Source organism: Mesoplodon mirus (assembly GCF_964341445.2).
Source record: "Mesoplodon mirus genome assembly, chromosome: 2".
Classification (NCBI taxonomy): Eukaryota; Metazoa; Chordata; class Mammalia; order Artiodactyla; family Ziphiidae; genus Mesoplodon; species Mesoplodon mirus.
In genome coordinates, this window is record NC_138977.1 from 61,736,978 (window position 1) to 61,757,559 (window position 20,582).

At 38.6% G+C, this 20,582-nt stretch overlaps 1 protein-coding gene across 5 annotated transcripts in view; it reads left to right on the forward strand.

The window, feature by feature from the left end:
* Nucleotides 1–20,582, forward strand: part of ADK (adenosine kinase) — a 510,898-nt gene that overhangs the window by 19,124 nt on the left and 471,192 nt on the right. Inside the window, exon 1 of one of the 5 annotated variants that reach the window (XM_082639749.1) lies at nt 8,296–8,484. The exons of the other annotated variants lie outside the window; for them this stretch is intronic. Coding sequence (XP_082495875.1) covers nt 8,471–8,484 — 14 coding nt within the window. The 5' untranslated portion in view covers nt 8,296–8,470. Of the gene's footprint in view, nt 1–8,295; nt 8,485–20,582 lie in introns of those variants that run through there. 5 annotated transcript variants of the gene reach the window in all.

Below are 20,582 nucleotides of genomic sequence, written 5' to 3' on the forward strand. Positions count from 1 at the left end.
GTTTTTGCCTGGTCATCAAAGAAACATGTGGTCTTGTGTTATCCTGATGGATGATTATGTGTTTTCTGTTGACTAATTCCAGACCCTTTTCGTTGAGAGCTGCTTTCAGTTGGTCTAATTGTGGGTGGTACTTGTTGAAATTAATCGCTTGGTTTTCCAGAAGGAGCACATAATAGAGGACTCCCTTCCAATCCCACCATATACGCATCACCTTCTTTTGATGAAGACCGGCCTTTGGTGTGGTTGGTGGTGGTTCATTTCGCTTGCCCCGTGATTTCTTCCATTCCACATTATTGTACAGTATCCACTTTTCATCACCTGTCGCAATTTGTTTTAAAAACGGAATGTTTTTGTTATTTTTAGGTAGAGAATCGCATGTGGAAATATGGTCAAGGTTTTTTTTTGCTTAACTTATGTAGAACCCAAACATCAAAGCGATTAACATAACCAAGCTGGTGCAAATGATGTTCAGCACTTGATTTGGATATTTTGAGTATGTCAGCTATCTCCTGTGTGGTATAATGTCGATTGTTCTCAATTAACGTCTTGATTTGATCGCTATCAACTTCAGCTGGTCTGCCCAACAGTGGAGCATCGTCCACGAGAAATCTCCAGCACGAAACTTCTCAAACCACTTTTGACACATTCGATCAGTCACAGTACCTTCTCCATACACTGCACAAATCTTTCAGTTGCGTTTTTACCTTTCTTGAAATAATAAAGCATAATATGCTGAAAATGTTGCTTTTTTTCTTCCAACTTCAATATTAAAATGGCTACACAGGGCTTCCCTGGTGGCGCAGTGGTTGAGAGTCCCTCTGCCGATGTAGGGAACACGGGTTCGTGCCCCAGTCCGGGAAGATCCCACATGCCGCGGAGCGGCTGGGCCCGTGAGCCATGGCCGCTGAGCCTGCGCATCCGGAGCCTGTGCTCCGCAACGGGAGAGGCCACAACAGTGAGAGGCCCCTGTACCGCAAAAAAATAAAATAAAAATAAAATAAAATAAAATGGCTACACAAAAATTCACCAATTTTGATACCTTTTTTTTTTTTTAAATGCACTCTGATATGACAGCTGTCACAATACAATCTAACAAAATTGTTTCGAATGAAGTTAAAGACAACTAAGGGCTACTAGAGCCATCTTGTGGAAAAAACCGAAAGAACCTTTTGGCCAACCTAATACCTCCAAAATGTCCATTTACTTCTTTCTGTGTCCACCACTATCTTCATTGTTCAAACCACAATTATTTGTCATCTTTATTACTGTAATAGGCTTTTAATTTAGTCTTTCTGCTTTCATACTCCTTTGATCCATTCTCTACGCTATAACCAGGTTGATCTTTTAAAACAAAATCAGATCATGTCATTCCTCTGTTTAAAACTTAATTACAGTGGCTTCCTGTCTTGCTTATAACAAAGTCTAAACTTCTTAGGCTCATCAAAGCTAAGACGTTCTGCTTCTTTCTCTGACCACAACCTTTTGTCCCTCCCCTTTTTTTCACACTGGGCTTCCAGTTATTTTAGTGCTGTCTGTCTGTCTGGAATCCCTTCCCCCACCTTGCTCTTCCTTGTCATTCAGTTTTCTACCGGAGATCTTCCCTGACTACCCACTCTAAAGGAGCCTTTCTCTGTTATCTGCTGGGCTTAATTCTCTGCATAGCACTTAATGATCATTTAATGTTCTTGTTTATTTGATTATTTATCTATATCTCCTCACTAGAATATCAGTTCTATAAGGGCAGTACATGTTCTTGGTCATTGAGTAGTAGAGAAGATCTCCATAAATATTTGTTGAGTTAATGAGTGATTGATTCCTTTTTTTTTTTTTTTTTTTCTTCTTTTGGCTGCATGGCAGCTTGTGGGATCTTGGTTCCCCGACCAGGGACTGAATCCGTGCTCTCAGCAGTCAAAGCGTGGAGTCCTAACCACTGGACTGCCAGGGAATTCCCAAGTGATTGATTCCTAAAAGCTTGTTGGTGAAGTACCAGATTTATGGTAAAATAAAAATAAGAAATATCTTTTATATAGAAAATATACTTCATAAGGTTACCAGCAATACTTCGGGTAGTGCTGTTTTTTTCTGTGATGTCCTTTTTACATTTTTATGTTAAAATGCCCTTTTGTGAAATGATAGTGATATATTCAATTATATAGTTTCAAAATATATTCTTGGCAGCATAAATAATTGGGAAGCACTGTTGTCCTATACTTCTATTTTTTTATTTTATTTTTTAAAGAATCAATTATTTATTTATTTATTATTATTATTTTTTTGGTTGCGTTGGGTCTTTGTTGCTGCATGCCAGTTTCCTCTAGTTGCCGTGAGCGGGGGCCACTCTTCGTTGTGGTGTGCAGGCTTCTCACTGAAGTGGCTTCTCTTGTTGCAGAACACGGGCTCTAGGCACGCGGGCTTCAGTAGTTGTGGCACGCGAGCTCAGTAGTTGTGGCTTGCGGGCTCTAGAGCACAGGCTCAGTAGTTGTGGCACACAGGCTTAGTTGCTCCGCGGCATGTGGGATCTTCCCCGACCAGGGCTCGAACCCATTTCCCCTGCATTGGCAGGTGGATTCTTAACCACTGCACCACCAGGGAAGTCCCTGTCCTATACTTTTAGATTGGAAGTTTTCTTTGACTTTTAAAGATTTGTGGCTCACTGAAAATATAGAAGCACTGTGTAGGTGTTCTTGGGAGGGAGTTTTGCTAAGAATTCTTAGTAAGTAAAGTTCAATCAATCAAATGTTATTATATTCTTCAAATTCTCCTGGGAAATAAATTGTCAGGTTCCATTTAAAGATTATATTGTTTGAATGTGTCATGTTAAAGTGAAATGTGACATAAGAATCTACCGATAATAATTAAAAGGAAATAAAAATAGTGAACCTCTTATAATACTTTTTGGGGTAATACATTTAGCAATGTTTCTTTGAATAACTTTGTCCATAATGAAAGCTAAGTAAAATTGAGAGTGTTTTATTTTCATTAAAACTGATCAACTCTTTAAAAAGCAACCCAATTTGTATTGTCACAAGTGGACATATTTTTATGTTTTTTTATTCCACTGTCCATTAAGAACTGAAAGGGACCTGAGATGTCACCTGTAACAAACTACTTGGCGTTTCAGATAAGGAAACTGATGGTCAAAGGACATACATTTTTTTGGTAGGCCTAGAATTAGAATTCCCATCTCTTTATTCCCCAGTTCCTGAAATTTACTCTGTGGCACTAATTATTTTAGGGAGACAAGTCTTAAGAAATTTCTCTTTTTGGAGTATGGTATAGATTGCTTTAAAATCTTATTTTATCAGTATTTTCTTTTCTTTTTTTAAATATTTGTTTATTTCATTGCACCGGATCTTAGTTGTGGCAGGTGGGCTCCCCAGTTGCGGCATGTGAACTCTTAGCTGTGGCATGCATGTGAGATCTAGTTCCCCGATCAGGGATCGAACCCTGGCCCCCTGCATTGGGAGTCTTAACCACTGTGCCAACCAGGGAAGTCCCAGTCTTTTCATTCATATGAAATGAGGAGATGTATTTTTAAGTAACATGCAGGGAAGATATTCCACATTCAATCTTGTGACAGCTGGCCTCTTAAAGGCTATGCAAAGCTCTAAAAGTGGTACTTATGCTTTTAATTTTTGTCAAGTTAAGATTTAAAATTAAACAAGAAAATCATAAAGACATTTTATTTTTGTTATTCCTGTCTTAAAGAATCTTTACACATGAAAAGATGAGACATTTGTAAAGTAAGCCTAATTCCTCTAAAAATAAGGGTAGTTTTGATGGTTGTGATTTAAAAAGACACAGGTTTTAAAAAAGAGCAGGAATAAGTTTTGTATTTTTAAATCATTTCAGAAAGACCATTAAAATTTAATAATACAAAAATTTTATGCTAATAAAACCAACATGTAGTAGAAAATTTATAAAGTAGATCAATATAAATAATAAAGTCAAAACAACACATAATTCTACTTTCCAGCGAATCCAGTAATAATATTTTGGTGTGTTTCTTTCCAGTCTTTTTTCTGTGTATATATGGCATATGTATATTTTTTAACATAGTCAAGATTATACTCTACATTCCTTTTGTTGGATTATTTTTGCTTTTTTTCACTTAAGATTATATCATGAGCATTTTCCTCTGTCCTTAAAAAGTCTATGAAAACATTTTATAGTAGCTTCATAGCATTCTTCTGTAATTTATTTAACCATTACTCTATTTTTGCTTATTTAGGGATATAATAAATTTCTGCTATTAATGTGAAATGAATAACTAGGTATACACATCTTTGTTCATGTTCTATTTTATCTATGATAGTTGCCTGTAAAGTGGAATTGGTGACACATTGCCACAAAGCTTTCCAGAAATGTACTAATACATGAAAATACTTGTTTTATTGCACGCTTAACAAACTGGTTGTGTTTGAAGAGAACTTTGCTATTATTTTGGGTTTGGAAGCATTTTTTGAAAAGGTTAGTCTACATATTTGTTATGCTATCTGTAAACATATTTATTTAACTATTTGGGGTTAGCTATCTAGGTGTTTTTAGTGGCAGACTAACCACATGATTAGATAAAGTAGATAGAATATTTACTTATCTATCTTTCCAAGAGCAAACTATTCTGACCCACGGATCTTGATTCAACTGTTTGAATTAGAAGGAAGTTAATGAAGGTTAATAATTCAAATTGACTGCTTTTCTCTAAAGTGAAGAATAGGATTGAAGTAAATTGCTTAAAAAATTGATTGAAAGAGTTTTTTAGTGGTTACTCGGTAGCTAACTTTGTATGTGTGTGTGTGTGTTTGAGAAAAATTGGGTGGAAGAGAAAAAAAGCATGAAAGGCTGAGGAAAGGAACGTGCTGGGAATTTAAAAAGCTGCTGCCTTTATTTGGAAAAACATGTCTTTTATCTCTACCTGATTGATTCTGAAAGAACAATCACACATGAGCCCTGTTTACTGAAATAGCATTTTTGTATCTGTACCTGCTGAAATGAACTGTTACCTAAGTACATTTTAAGTAATACACTTTTTGAAAGTTGTGTTGACTGATTATGAGTGAAAAAACCAAAGTTTTGATTGTTAGATGCAAAGTGTCACTTCTCAAAAATAAATAGCTTTAAAAAAGATCTTTGAATGTGATATGGCTTTAATTTGATTGAATATTTGAATATTGCAGGCTTTTATCGTCCCTTAATGACATAGAATATACTGTATTTGTTAAAAAGCAAAGTTTCAAATCTAGCTGTTTTGGTACCACAATTAGTTTTTTGTTAAAAATCAAAAATAGGAGTCAACAAAGTATGTTAGGCATGAGTAAAAGTTCATTTATTTTTCACAAGGCTGAGTGCATGTTAGCTTTCATATCATGCTTCCCAGAGATGTAATTTTAAGAAGTGTGGTAACAACGAAGTAATGATCATGTCATGTGCTGAGGACTCTATTAGACTTCACTAGAATTAAGTTTTAATCTTCCCAATGTCCTGAAAAGCATGTAATTTGTAAACCGAGGGACACATAGGTTAAGAACCAGCCCAAAGTCATGCAGGAAGTCAAGCAGGGGTTCCAAGTCACTTCTGTCTTGCTACCTTTACAATCTTGCTACTTCCCTTTACAACCTTGCTACTTAGCATGGCCCACGGACCAGAAGCAATTGGCAAAATCTGGGAACAAAAAGGAATGCAAAATCTTGACCATAGAGACTTGCTGAATCAAACCCTTATTTTTAACAAGATCACTCAAGTGATGTGTATGTATATTAAAGTTTGAAAAGCACCATACTCCATCCCATATTAAAAGTTACATGGAGGTTTTGAAATTTGTTCTAAGGATTATTCCTGGTTTTACTTTAGTTCATGTGGGTTATCTATTAACATTTTCCATGAGAGGAGGAGGCAAACCGTTGAATTAGTCAGTGTCTCCCCTGCTTCAAATTGCTATTCTGCTGCTGCTTTGATTCAGATCTTGTTTAATCCAGAGGAACAATTGACTAGTTCTGCTTGTGGACATTTGGTCAAAGTCCCAATCAGCCAAGTATAGCTCTGTTTTTAATAGCCTTTACTCATGGACTGAACACATCAAATTTATAGTACATGGCTTCATTCTAGATAGGATTTTCCAAACTAAAGAGAAAAATGCTAAAAAAAAAGCATTTTCAAAGGAGACTTGAAATCTTTTCGAATACTTGATGTTTCAGATGGTTAGTAAGGAATGATGGATTTGTATAAATTGGTCTCTACAAATTTCATTTAGTGAGGATAGTTATTCTGTCACAGGGCAATGATAGGTAAGAAAAAAGCAAGGCTAACTTAGTAGAACAGCACTGTCAGGTAGAAATATAATGTAAGACATAAAATTAAAAAATTTCTAGTAGCCACATTAAAAAAGTAAAAAGAAAGAGTTTAAATTAATCTTAATATATTTTATTTAACCCAGTGTAGCTAAGTATTGTTTCAACATGTAATCAATGCGAACTTTATTACTGAGATATTCTGTATTTTTTTTGTACTAAGTCTTGAAAAATTCAGTATGTATTTTATATTTACAGTGTCTCAGTTTGGATGCTAACTTTTTCACAGTTAAAAGGTGAAATGTAGTGCAATGAAAACAAAATTGTGTTTAATGGAAAAATATTTTACCTTGCTTTTGGTTTTAAAATTTAAGCTAATTAAAATTAAATAAAAATTCAGTTCCTTCAGTCACAGTATGCAGAATTCAATATCACATGTTGGATTGTGTTTTTTTTAAATTTATTTACTTTATTATTTATTTATTTTTGGCTCGTTGGGTCTTCGTTGCTGTGCGGGCTTTCTCTAGTTGCCTCGAGCGGGGCTACTCTTTGTTGTGTGCACGGGGCTTCCCATTGTGGTAGCTTCTTTTGTTGCAGAACCTGGCTCTAGGTGCGCGGGCTTCAGTAGTTGTGGCATGCCGGCCCAGTAGTTGCGGCTTGCGGGCTCTAGAACACAGGCTCAGTAGTTGTGGCTCACGGGTTTAGCTGCTGTGCAGTATGTGAGATCTTCCTCCATGGGGGCTCGAACCCATGTGTCCTGCATTGGCAGGTGAATTCTTAACCACTGCTCCACCAGGGAAGCCCTGGATTGTGTTTCTAATATACGTGATTTCACACTTATGGACTTGATCACCATCCAGATGGTTAGTAAATGAATGCCACTGGAGGTTGTGGTCTGTTTATATAAATATTTGCACAGAGAATAAAGAGGGAATAAAAATAGCTATTTAGGTCATAAAGCGTTTACTGATTTTCCTCCATTCTATCCTTCCCGCAGTTGGAATTGATTTACCTGTCTTATTTATTCATTCATTCATTCATTCATTCATTCATTTTTGGCTGCGTTGGGTCTTGACACATTGAACCGTGTCCCCTGCATTGGCAGGCGGATTCTTAACCGCTGCACCACAAGGAAAGCCCCTTACCTGTCTTTTATTAGTGGTTCAGAATCAGTTTCTTAAATCCTTTAACCCCCACTAAATTGTAAGGCTAGCTCCAAGAGTTAGGGTTCTTCCAATTTTTTCCCTATGGCATTAGATGCTTACTTCAGAGCGCTTCGTACTTTTCAGAAAAGTGAGGAAGTCTGACAATTAGTGTGTCAAGCAGGATAGTCTGAGTGGGCTAGTTTGGCCCAGAGGTTTTAAAACTTTACACGTGTACCTGGATCACCTGGGAACTTGCTAAAAATACCAATATATGGGCCTCACCTTTCTAGGTTCTGATTCACAGGTTTAGTGAGACCGTGGACACTTCTGTATTAAATAACCTGTTTTAAGTGTTTCTGAAGTTCAAAAACGTTTGGGGACCACAAGACTCAGCATTGGACTCTTAAAGGCTGCGAGTTCGAATTAAAACATGTGCTGCTGTTGCCACGCGATCGATTCTACCCGGGCTGAGGTTTCCCAGGCGGCTGCTGCTTTTCTGCAGATGGGTTTTCAGGCTGTTAAACCCCATCCCCGAAAACTGCCCTGACTTCGTCCCTGTCCCAAGTCCTGTTAAAGCGACCTGGGCTGGCCGAGGTAGACAGGGCCATGTGACTGATAAGCCGGTTGCCTTTCGGAGCGGCCATTTTTGAGGCGGGCACCCATCCTCGTGCCCCGTAAGCCAGGAGTAAGGCGGGGGACTCCGTTACCAGGACTCAAGATGGCCACCGCGCCCGCTAGCCAGCCCGCTAGCCCGCGCGCCGGCACGAGACGCGCGGGCGGCTTGCAGTTGCCCGAGGCGGCCTGGGCTAGTCTCGGGCCGCGGGCCCGGGGCGGAGCGCCCGCCCCTTCCGGGCTCGGCCAATCAGCGCGTGCGGCCGGCTCAGCGGGGGCCGCCCGCGCGCCGGGTATGTGAGGACGCGCTCCCCGTCGCTGAGTGCCTGAGCCCAGCAGCAGTGGCTGTGGTACCTGCTGCTGTCGCCCGTGCGGTCGCAGAGCATCGGACGCGAACGCTGTTGCGTGGGGCAAGAAGGTGAAGCCATGACGGCCATCAGGTAATGAGACAGAGCGGCAGTCTAAACTGCGCGCTCGCTGGGCATTAGCCTCTTGGCTGCCGGAGAACTGCCGTCCCTTCTCTTGGGTGTTGTGGAGCCTCCCAATGCCACCGGTACCCCTCATGTCGGAGGCTCTCTCTGCACTTTTCATTTGGTCATTTCTGCCTTCCTCAGAAGTTTTGGGGGGCTGAGGCACATGGCGGAGCCCTGCGAGCAGCCGCACCGCTGAGGTGACCCTTACCCAGATTACAGGGTTTGAAGCTTGCTGGTGAGCGTAGTGGGTTTCTCGTGAAAATGTAGCTATTTTACCTCCCCCGGGATAGCCCGAGGCCTGGGGAAGTGTGACGTGCACAGGGCGTGTCCATGCCCGCGTGTCATGCCCTTTGACAACTTCGTTGGTGGCCCAGTGCAGACCTGCAAAGTTGGCCCTTTGATGCAGGTAGATTGCCCCCAAGTTGTGAAATTGTGTGTCCCAAAAATGTTTGCTTATGACTGGAATTAGTACTTTGGTTCCCCAGGTACCATCTGTTTACCTGCTTTTATCTGAGAGTCACACGCAATATGGGTTTCATGAGGTATTAGGTATACAATGAGAGCAGTAAAAGAGAGGCTTCCTTCAATTGCTCTTCCAGAGTTTGGAAGATTCTTTTTTGGTAATGGCGACAGGATAATGGCCCTGTCCAATGTCTGCGGGTAGCATTGATTGAATGTTTACCTTATGCTTATGAAACTATTTATAAAAAGAGGTAAATTGCCTTATTTACTCAGTGTTCTGAACTGCCTCTTTTAAAGTAGACCTTGGCCTTCGTTGTCCCAGAGAAAGGGAGGCCCCAGCACAAATGTGAAGAGAATAAAATTAGTTAAATTTTGGTCTGTGAGCTTCCAGCAGCCTAAGTTGTGGTGATTTAATGGTTTCTCAGTGGTGAATTTGACTACACAATGTTTAAGAAATGACTTGAGAACCTGACCCTCAGGGAAGTTAAAGTAAGACGTAACTGTGCTGAATTGGGATGCAGTTTCTCTTAAATTGTGTAATTCTATATTAACACAAAGAGTATTTACCTCATTACTGCAGAAGGAGGAATTGGGGTACTGAAATGTGGAGATCAACATGGAAAGATTTCACAATAAATTATATTGGGACATATAAGTCTAGCTTTTAATGCTAACAGTATTTTACAATGAATTAGGATTATGCTGTTAAACCTAGTCAGTGCTCCCTCTCCCCACTCCCAACTCCCATCATTGTAGCCGGCTACTAATTAGGAGTGTGGGTCTCAAATACTGTCTATGTTAAGGGTCACTTCTTATGTGGACTCAATATTAATCCATCATCGTATTCCTGACTACTCTTCAGTGGAGAATAACCCAACTATAAAGCTTCTGCTGCTCGGCCAGTGACAGTAGGATGTATTTTTTAATGTAGGGGTTGAATGGTGGTTGTATTAAAATTTAAAGGTTAATACCAGCCTTATTTGACTTGTGGAAGGATAGATAACTACTAATAGTTACATTTATCCTTGTTTCTTCAGATGTTAGTCTACATTTTACATAGACTTCAACTATAGTGACATGACTCAAAAAAAGATTTTTAGATATTATCTAAACCCAGCTACCTCATTTATACCTGAGGAAACTGAGACCAAGAAGACTTGAGTGCCTTGTGCAAAATCAGTTAGTGGCAGAGTTAGGAACTGAATCCAGATATCCATTATATAGTGCCCTGCATGATACCTTTATAAAAACAACATACTACTTAAATTTCCTGAGAAAGCTGCTTGTGTGAACAAAAATTTTAGAGTATTCTGAGAGACGACTATAGTAACTCTCTTGCTTTCCTGTAGTCCTCCAAGGAACTTAATAACTTAGGTTTAGGAGTAGGCAGGGAGACTACTGAAGTTGAAGCAACTCTGTATATGTGGTGACAGTTTTAAATGGTTTGGTAATCCTACAGATACCAGCTGGTTCCCAGTGAGGACTGCATTTAATGCAGTTTTGTCATACCTTTAGTTTTCACGTTTATGATGTTAGGCACATACCCATTTTGTACCCAGTTTAACGGTAGCCGAAAGGATGGGTACTGCTTACTTGCTTTTAATACTGGTGAGGAGAATGATGAAGGTCACCAAGCTATCAAAATCTGACTTCGTGTCCAATGTTGTTTTTTATACCACACTTAAAATATTTGCTGCTAAATATAGTAATATGTGACTCCTCTCAATGACTACGACAGAATACATCAATAGGATTGGAAACCAGTGAGGGCCAGTGGTCAACATACCTAGGTTCTAATTGAGGGTATTTTTCTGAGTTACTGATCTTTTTCTCTTTTTTCCTTCTCTGGACATTTGTTTAATGAAATACTCAGTGATGGTGATACAAATATGTATGCCACAGCGTTGCTGGTTAGATATGAGTATTCTCTTCTTGTTGAAAGCAATTTGGTCCCCTTAGAGAATGGTGTCGTCTGAAAGTAAATGTTTAAATCTTAGATTTTTTTTTTCTCTTTTTTTTTTTTTTTGCAGTACGCAGGCCTCTCACTGCTGTGGCCTCTCCCGTTACGGAGCACAGGCTCTGGACACACAGGCTCAGCGGCCATGGCTCGTGGGCCCAGCCGCTCCGCGGCATGTGGGATCTTCCCGGACCAGGGCACAAACCCGTGTCCCCTGCTTTGGTAGGCGGACTCTCAACCACTACGCCACCAGGGAAGCCCTAAATCTTAGATTTTTTACACAGGAACTGAACTGACCTAATTCCCTCATTTTACAGTTGAAGAAACTGAAGCCAAGAGATGCTATGATTTGTTCAGGTTCACACAAGTAGTTGCATATCTTGAACTAGAACCCAGATCTCTAGATACCTAGTTCAGTGCCTTTTCCAGTGTAGCATTCAGCTATTAGGAATTCCTAAATATGATTTAAATCAAAAGAATTAAAAAAATTTTTTAAATCTTTGAATAAGTTTGGCTGGAGAATTTGACTGTCTCTTTGACTTTTACTATTATTTGTATTCTACTCTACTACACCATTACTAATGAGGAGTTTACAGCCTGTAAAACCGATTAGCAGATTACGTATATCAGATTCCAGCTTGTCTTCATGTGAGAAACGATAAAACATTTTAAATTGCCCCAACAGGAAAGTTGACCCTTGAGTTAAAATTCAGGAGACATAGGAAAATGTAGAATGTCAGGACTAGAAGAGAATCTTGGAGAGCATTTTACTCTTTTTTTTTTCCTCTTAATTTTTAAAAAAATTTTATTTATTGTTGGCTGCGTTGGCTCTTAGTTGCTGTGCGCGGCCTTTTTCTCCAGTTGCGGCAAGCGGGGGCTATTCTTTGTTGTGGCTCAGTGACTTCTCTTGTTGTGGAACACGGGCTCTAGGTACGTGGGCTTCAGTAGTTGGGGCACGCGGGCTCTAGAGCGCGGGCTCAGTAGTTGTGGCGCACAGGCTTAGTTGCTCGGCGGCATGTGGGATCTTCCCCAACCAGGGATCAAACCCTTGTCCCTTGCATTGGCAGGTGGATTCTTAATCACTGCACCACCAGGGAAGTCACCATTTTACTCTTTTTCTTTCTCTATACTGGACCTTGAGGCCCAAAGTGAAGTGATATATCCTAGTTTGGCAATGATAGAGCTTAAGAGAGAATTTAGGTCTCCTAACTCCTACATTATGCACTTTTCACTGAGCCAACAGTATTTCAAAATACTTCTATGAATATTGCCTTCCTGACATGAATGTCTCATCTGGTTTTGGGCATTGCTTACAGCTTGAGTTTGTGCCAGGGAAGACTGGGAAAATGAGGTAGGGAGACAGGGAGAGTGTTTGCTGTAGAGCTGAGGAACCCAATTCTTTGGCTTTCCCAGACAGGTCAGGTTTGGTTTAAGACTATTCTGGGACTTGACATGACTGCCCTACATGATAATTCTGTAACCACTTCTGTGGGTTAAGCCTACATTGGGAAATTCATGTGGGCTGTGGATGGGGTCCTGGGGTATTTTTCTCCTAACACTCAAGACTTTGAGGTACATCCAGTAGGATCTGCCAAGCCACTCAGATGGAGAACATTCATATCGAGACTAAATTCTGGCTAAGACTGAAACTGCCTTGTTTTGTTGATTTGGTTTCTTTAGAGCCTTTAAGCAGAATTTTCAAACTCATTTTCAGGACTTGTGTCTTAAGAATTACAAATTTCATATTACTGTACAAACTTTTTTATGCCATGAGACTTCTTAGTGAGACTAACGAGTTTTTAAAATAAAATGAAAAATGAAATTGTTTCATTTATGAAATATTTTGAAGAACTAAAGCAGGAATCCTTCCCTTGGAGAACTGCAATGTCAGCTGTTAATACTCATTTATAAATAGGTCATCTTTGTTTGAAAAAGCATACAAGGTTTTCTAATTTCAAATCTTTCCAGCCACAGTATTGCTATATTAAGCAGAACTGTCAAAGATGAAATGGAACCAAAATGTCTAGACTGTTTAAATGTTAACCCTTTCCTGTAACATTGGTTAACAATCACGCCTATTTACCTCTTCATACCTACTTGGTTTTAAAACGTTATTTAAAAAAATACTGGGGCCTCCCTGGTGGCGCAGTGGTTGAGAGTCCGCCTGCCGATGCAGGGGATACGGGTTCGTGCCCCGGTCTGGGAGGATCCCATATGCCGCGGAGCGGCTGGGCCCGTGAGCCATGGCCGCTGGGCCTGCGCATCCGGAGCCTGTGCTCCGCAACGGGAGAGGCCACAACAGTGAGAGGCCCGCATACCGCAAAAAGAAAAAAAAAAAAAAAAATACTGTAATAAAACGTAAGTCTGAATTCTTATTTTCACATAGCATAGCTGGCTTATAAATAGGATGACCATATGTCCCAGTTTGTCCAAGACAGTCCTGGATCATGCCTTTTATCCTGGCATAATTATTAATAGCTCTTCCTTTATTCTCAAAAGTATCCCATTTGGATAATAAATTATCTAGTCACCTACTTACACACTATAATAATTTTTTTTGTTTTGTTGTTGTAGTAGATTTTGGTTGTTGAAATGTTACTTAAAATACGACCATAAGATGATGGAATATTAGCTTATTTTGGCTAGATTCGGATATTTTTCGTTGGTCGGACATTTTTTCGTGTTGAGAGTTCTTACTGTCTCAGAGTAGTATATTGAACAAGAAAGCACATGATTTGAAGTTAGGTATCATTTATTGTTGTCTGACCTTTGGCAGGTTATAGAACTTTGCTGAACCTTTTGTTTCTCTTAAACAGATAATAGCAATACCTACACTACAGGGTTATTGTGAGGATTTAAAGGCAATAACATACATAAAAATGCTTTATAAGCTGCAAATTGCTATGTGTTCGTCATTAGTATGTCTCACATATGCTCCTGAAAGTTGAATTTTAAATTAATGATTTTATCTTGTTTAGGGAACCTTGCTATTTAATAGCACAGTCTTTTAGAAGTGTTTTTACTGTAATGGGGAGCAGGGAAATAATAGTTGGAGATATATGTGTCTTTGAGGTTTTTTGGGAGGGAGGGGCAGAAGTTTCAGCATATTTGTATGCTGAAAAGAATGATCCAGTAGAAAGTGAAAAAACAGATGATGCTGGACAGAGGGAAGAGATTAGTTCCTTGAGTTTGCAAGAAGGCATGCCAGTATGCACAGGCTTAAATGGAAGGACTGGCCTTACATAGCCTAAGGGACACAAATATTTTCCTAGTTTGTTTACTTTTAAAAAAATGCCAACAATATAATTCATATATAGTAAAATCACAGATCCTAAGTTCACTGTACTTTGGGGGGAAAAAAAGTATTTGTGTAAAACACCACCCAGATCAACTTGCAAGACATGTTCATCTCCTAGAAAGTTCTTTCCTGCCTCTTTTCTTTTTAAAACTTTATTTATTTATTTATTTATTTATTTATTTGGGCTGCGCCCAGTCTTAGTTGCTGCATGTGGGCTTCTTAGTTGCAGCATGCCGACTTCTTAGTTGCTACATGCGAACTCTTAGTTGCGGCATGCACGCGGGATCTAGTTCCCTGACCAGGGATTGAACTCGGGCCCCCTGCATTGGGAACCCAGAGTCTTGCCCACTGGACCACCAGGGAAGTCCCTTCTGCCTCTTTTCAATCAATCTCATTCCCTGCACCATCCAGGCAATCATTTTCTGGCTTCTATTAGTAGAGATTAGTTTTGTATATTCTATAACTTCATATAAATGGAATCATACGGTAAGTACTATTTGTGTCTGATTACTTTTATCTGATTACTGTTGTTCAATAACAAATTTGATATTCATCCATTTTGATGTGTGTGTTAATAGTTTGTTCCTTTTCACTGCTGAGTAAGATTCCATTATATGGATATAGCAACAATTCTGTTGATGGACTTTGGCTTGTTTTCAGGGTTTGGTTATTGTAAATGAAGCTGCCATGAACATTCGTGTGGACGTGGGTAAATGCCCAGGTGTGGAATTGCTGTGTTCTAGGGTAGATGTATGTTTAACTTCAGAAACCACCGAACTGTTTTCTGAAATAGAAAACAGAATACATTAAACATTCAGTGTTATAGGAGTTCCAGTTACTCCACTTTCTTGACAGTGTTTGGCATTTTTTATTTTAGCCATTCTGATGGATGTGTAGTTACATTTCATTGTAGTTTTAGTTCATTGATTGCTAATAATGTGATTATAGACCATTTGCTTATCTTTTCTTTTGAACTGCCAGTTCAAGTCTTACCCATATATGTAAATACGGTATTTGTAAATATAAGTTGTCTTTTTGTTGCTGATTTGTAATTCTTTCGATACTTCAGATACAAGTTATTTGTTAGATATTACAAACAAACATATATACCTTCCTATGTAGCAAATATTTTCTCCCTGAGCCATGTCTTTTCATTTTCGTAACAGTGTCTTTTGGGAGCAGAAGTTTTAAAATTTGAAATTGAATTAATTGATTTATTTTATATTTATTACCTTTTGGGTTCTTAGAAATCTTTCCTTCTTCTATCCCAGGGTTGTGAAACTGTTCTCTTATGTTTTCTTCTGGAAGCCTTGTAGTTTCAACCTTCACATTTAGGTCTAAGATCCATCTTATGCTGATTTTTTGCTATGGTGTAAGGGTTTCCTCAAAAGGATTTTCAGTCAATAGATTAGATAGATGTAGGACTTTTCCTGGACTCACTGTTCTCATCTGTTGACCTATTTGTATATTGTTACACCAATACCACACTTTCTTAATTATTGTAGCTTTGTAAGCTTGGTACTGTTTCTTTAAATTTTTGATAGAATTCAGCAGTGAAGCCCACTGGGCCTGGAATATTTTTTGGATGAAGGGGTGAAAGGTTTTAAATAACAAATTTCAATTTCTTATTAAAGAAATGATAAATGAGTATTCAGATTTAACATTTTTTCCTGTGTCAGTTTTGGTAAGTTGCATTTTTAAAGAAATTTATTCTGAATTGTTGGATTGTTGAAAAGATGTTCATAGTATACTATTACTGCCTGTAGGAACTGTTTTATGTCCCCTTTTTCATTCCTGGTATTAGTACTCCTTCCATGCCTTTTTTTTTTTTTTTTTTAACTTTTTGGGATCAGTCTTGTTAGGGGTTTATCAAACGTATTAATCTTTTCAAAAGCCCAGATTTGGGTTTTGTTGAACTTCTATTTTGGTAATAGTTTTCTATTTCATTCATTCATTCATTTATTTAATCTATTTCATTTATTTTTGCTGTCATATTTTTATTTTCTTGCTCCTGCTCTTTTGGATTTAATTTACTCTTTTTCCATTTTGTTTTGAGTTAGAAGTTTAGACCATTGATTTTAAACCTTTCTTATTTTCTAACATGTGCATTTCATATATAAAATGTTCCCCTCGGGCTTCCCTGGTGGCGCAGTGGTTGAGAGTCCGCCTGCCGATGCAGGGGACACGGGTTCGTGCCCCGGTCCGGGAAGATCCCACATGCCACGGAGCGGCTGGGCCCGTGAGCCATGGCTGCTGAGCCTGCGCGTCCAGAGCCTGTGCTCCGCAACGGGAGAGGCCACAACAGTGAGAGGCACGCGTAACGCAAAAAAAGAAAAAAAAAAATTCCCCTCTCAGTATTTTTTTTACCTACATCATACAAAATTTTGATATGTGTGTTTGGTTCAAATTATTTTCTATTTTCTAGTGTGATTTCTCTCATCCACAGGTCATTTAGAAGTTTACTGTTTAATTTCTAAATATTTGGGGATTTTTAAGTTATTTTTTAAAATTGATTTTCTATTTAATTCCATGATATTTGGAGAATATATTGTTTACACATTGTAAGCGTATATCTGTATTATATATATATAGAGAGAACATAGTGTTAAGTTTCAGTCCTTTGATATCTGTTGAGATGAGTTTTATAGTCTCATCTATGGTCTGTTTTGGTGAATGTTACATGTGTGGGTTTTAAAAAAAAATTATTTATTTAATTAATTTATTTTTGACTGTGTTGGGTCTACGTTGCTGCATGCAGGGCTTCTCTAGTTGCGGCAAGTGGGGGTTCTCTTCATTGCGGCGCACGGGCTTCTCATTGCGGTGGCTTCTCTTGTTGGGGAGCATGGGCTCTAGGCGCACGGGCTTCAGTAGTTGTGACTCACGGGCTCTAGAGCACAGGCTCAGTAGTTGTGCACGGGCTTAGTTGCTCTGCGGCATGTGGGATCTTCCTGGACCAGGGCTTGAACCCATGCCCCCTGCGTTGGCAGGTGGATTCTTAACCACTGCACCACCAGGGAAGCCCTACATGTGTTTTTAAAGTCTTTAATTTCGCTCAGCAATATTTTGAGGTTTTCAGTGTAGTTGTTTTACACATCGTTTATTCAGTAAATGAATATTGCAGTTGTTGGGTGTATTGTTCTATAAATACCAATTGGTTTAATTGTTTTATTTACTTAATTATTAACTAATTATTATTAATTATTAAATTGTGATATAATTCACATGCCATAAAATGTACCATTTAAAACTGTACAGCTCAGTGGTTTTTAGGATATTCACAGGGTTTTGCCTCCATCACTACTATCTAATTTCAGAACTTTTTCATCATCCCCAAATGAAGCCTCATACCTGTTAGCAGTTATTCTCCATTTCCCCTGCCCATCCCCTGGTAACCACTAATCTACCTTGTCTCTGTGAATTTGCCATATTGTGGACATTTCATAAGTGGAATCATATATTTGGGCTTTTGTGCCTGGCTTCCTTCACTGAGTATAGTGTTTTCAAAGTTCATCTATGTTGTTACATGTATCAGTATTTCATTCCTTGTTATGGCTGAATTATATTCCATTGTATGTATAGACCACATTTTGTTTATCCATCAGTTGATGGGTATTTTTATTTCTACTTTTTGGCTGTTATGAATAATGCTGCTATAAACATTCATGTCCAAGTTTTTTTGATGTCACATGTTTTAATTTCTCCTGAGTATATACTTAGGAGTGGAATTGCTGGGTCATATGGTAACTTTATGTTTATTTTTTTGAAGAATTGCCAAACTTTTTTGCCAAGCTGGCAGCATCATTTTATGTCTCCACCAGCAATGTGGATTCCAAGTTTTCTGTGTTCCTGCCAATACTTGTTTTTGTCTAGCAGTATCTGCTGAGAGGCTGTATGTGCTTGATGAGGCATACCTTCAGTGCCCAGCCAGGCTTACAACGCTGCCATAGCCTCTATTTCCTGTTTGTGCAGAGCCTCATGCTCAGAGATGATTGCTTAGTACCTTTTCAGGTCTTTCTTGAGCATGCCCACAGGCCAGGGCACATGTATAATACATGGTCTCCTAGATTCTCAGGAATATTCAGAACTTTTCAAAACCCCTTATGGATATCTCATGCCCCACTTTTCCTTTTAAGTTTTTTTGGTTAGCTGCTTGTTTGCCCCAACTGCTTCAGATGGCTGGGGTGTTAAACAATTGCAGCGGATTGTTTTTGACAAATGCCCCGGGGGAAAAGGCTGTTAGTACTGGGGAAACTCTGAGTCAGGTCAAATAATGAGAAATCTTGGAGTAGGAGTTTTTCGGGTAACTGCCAGTAAGCTCAAATAATAGCACTTTTCTGAAAATGGGGCTTTGAAAGAGCCCCAGTTCTGTTCCAACTTATCCAGTGGCTGGTAGGCCCCTAGTTTCCACTGTGTTTTGGGGCTGTTGCTTTTAAGGCTGCCTTGGAGCTGATTGGGGGAATGGGAATAGGGCAAGTTAAAATGCCACAAAGCTTGCTGTTTTTACTGAGATTCAGCCTTTTTTTCCCCCTTGAATAAATGCTCCTCAGGTGTTGCAAGCCTTTGGTTAATATGTGGAGTTCTGAAAGTGTTGATTTTGACTTTTTTTGCTAGTGTTCTTGTTGCCTTTATGGAAGAGAGGATTTTTGGAGGCCTTTATTCTGCCATTCCTGATGTTATCACCCTAATTGTTTCTTAAACATTTAAAAATATTCTTACTTTTTCTTTCTTTTAAAATACTTCACAAGTTTTTTTTTTTTTTGATTTTGAAAGACTCGCAAGAAGTTGCAAAAAGAGTACAGAGAGTTCCTATGCACTCTTTACCCAACTTCCCCCAATGATAAATCATATAACCACAGTATCTTAGCAAAACCAGGAAATTGATGTTGGTATAGTACTATTAAGTTGACTATAGATGTTATTAGAATATCACCAGTCTTTGCATACACTGTCTTTTATTGACATGGTGTTGGTGTGTAGTTCCTCGAAATTTTATCATGTCCAGATTCCAGATTAACACAATTAGGGTATTAAATTGTTCTGTCACCACAAAGAAACTCCTTTGTGTTATCCCTATATGGTCACACCCTCCCACCCCACCCCCCCGCCTTAACAGTTGGCAACTCATGATCCGTTCTCAGTCAACGTAATTTTGTCATTTTGAGAGTGGTATATAAATAGAATTTTACAGTAGGTAACACATAGATAAGGCTTTTATTTTCACTCACTACAGTGCCTTTGAGATCCATCCAAGTTGTATCATAGTTCATTCCTTTTTAATGCTGAATATTATTCCATTGTATGGGTGTACCACAGTTTGTTTACCTAGTTACCTATTGAAGGACATTTGGGTTGTTTCCAATTTTTTACTATTACCAGTAAAGCTGTTATGAACATTTGTGTACACATTTCTGTGTAAACTTAAGTTTTCATTTCTCTAGGATAAATATCCAGTAGTGTGATTCCCTAACTTATTTTTGTGTTGTCTGTTTTACTAACTACTAAGAGAGGGGTGTTACAATTAACTAAGACTGTGAATTTGTCTATTTCTTGTGTTTCTCTCAGGTTTTGTTTTTTTTTTCAAGTATTTTGAAGGCATTTATTTTGTTTCTTGGTGAATTGACCTGCTTATTTTTATGAAATCCTTTTCTATCTGGTGATGTCTGCCTTGTTTGATATTAATATAGCCACTGTAGGTTTTGTATGATTAGTATTTGCATGGTATATCTTTTTATCCAAGCTTTTTGTTTTTAAACTCTCTGTTTTTATATTTAAAGTGTGTCTCTAGTAAATGGCATTTTTTTAAAATCCAGTGTGACAGTCTTTATTTTTCAATTGCAATGTTTATCCATTTACATTTAGTGTGACTACTGATATGGCTGGGTTTAAGTATACCATCTTTTGTTTTCCATTTATCCTGTGTGTTATTATGTCTTTCCCGCTTTTTTTTCTAAATTGGCTATATTTTAATTTTTCATTTTATGTTGTCTACTGGGTTTTTTTAGCTACACCCTGTTGTGTTATCATTTGGTGATTGCTTTAGGAAGTGCAGTATTCATTTTTAACTTACCACAACCTATTTTGTTGTTGTTGTTGTTGTTGCTTTCTTTTTGGCCATGCTGTGCAGCTTGTGGGATCTCAGTTCCCTGACCAGGGATTTAACCCGGGCCACGGCAGTGAAGGCCTGGAATCCTAGCCACTAGGCCATCAGGGAACTCTATTACAACATATTTTGAATTAGTGTTCAATTATTTGACCTTTGACGTAAGTACCTTTAAAATTTAACCTTACTCTAGACCCAATCCTGATCTATGGGAGCCTGAGATAAGCAGCAGTCTGTTGATAGAAGTT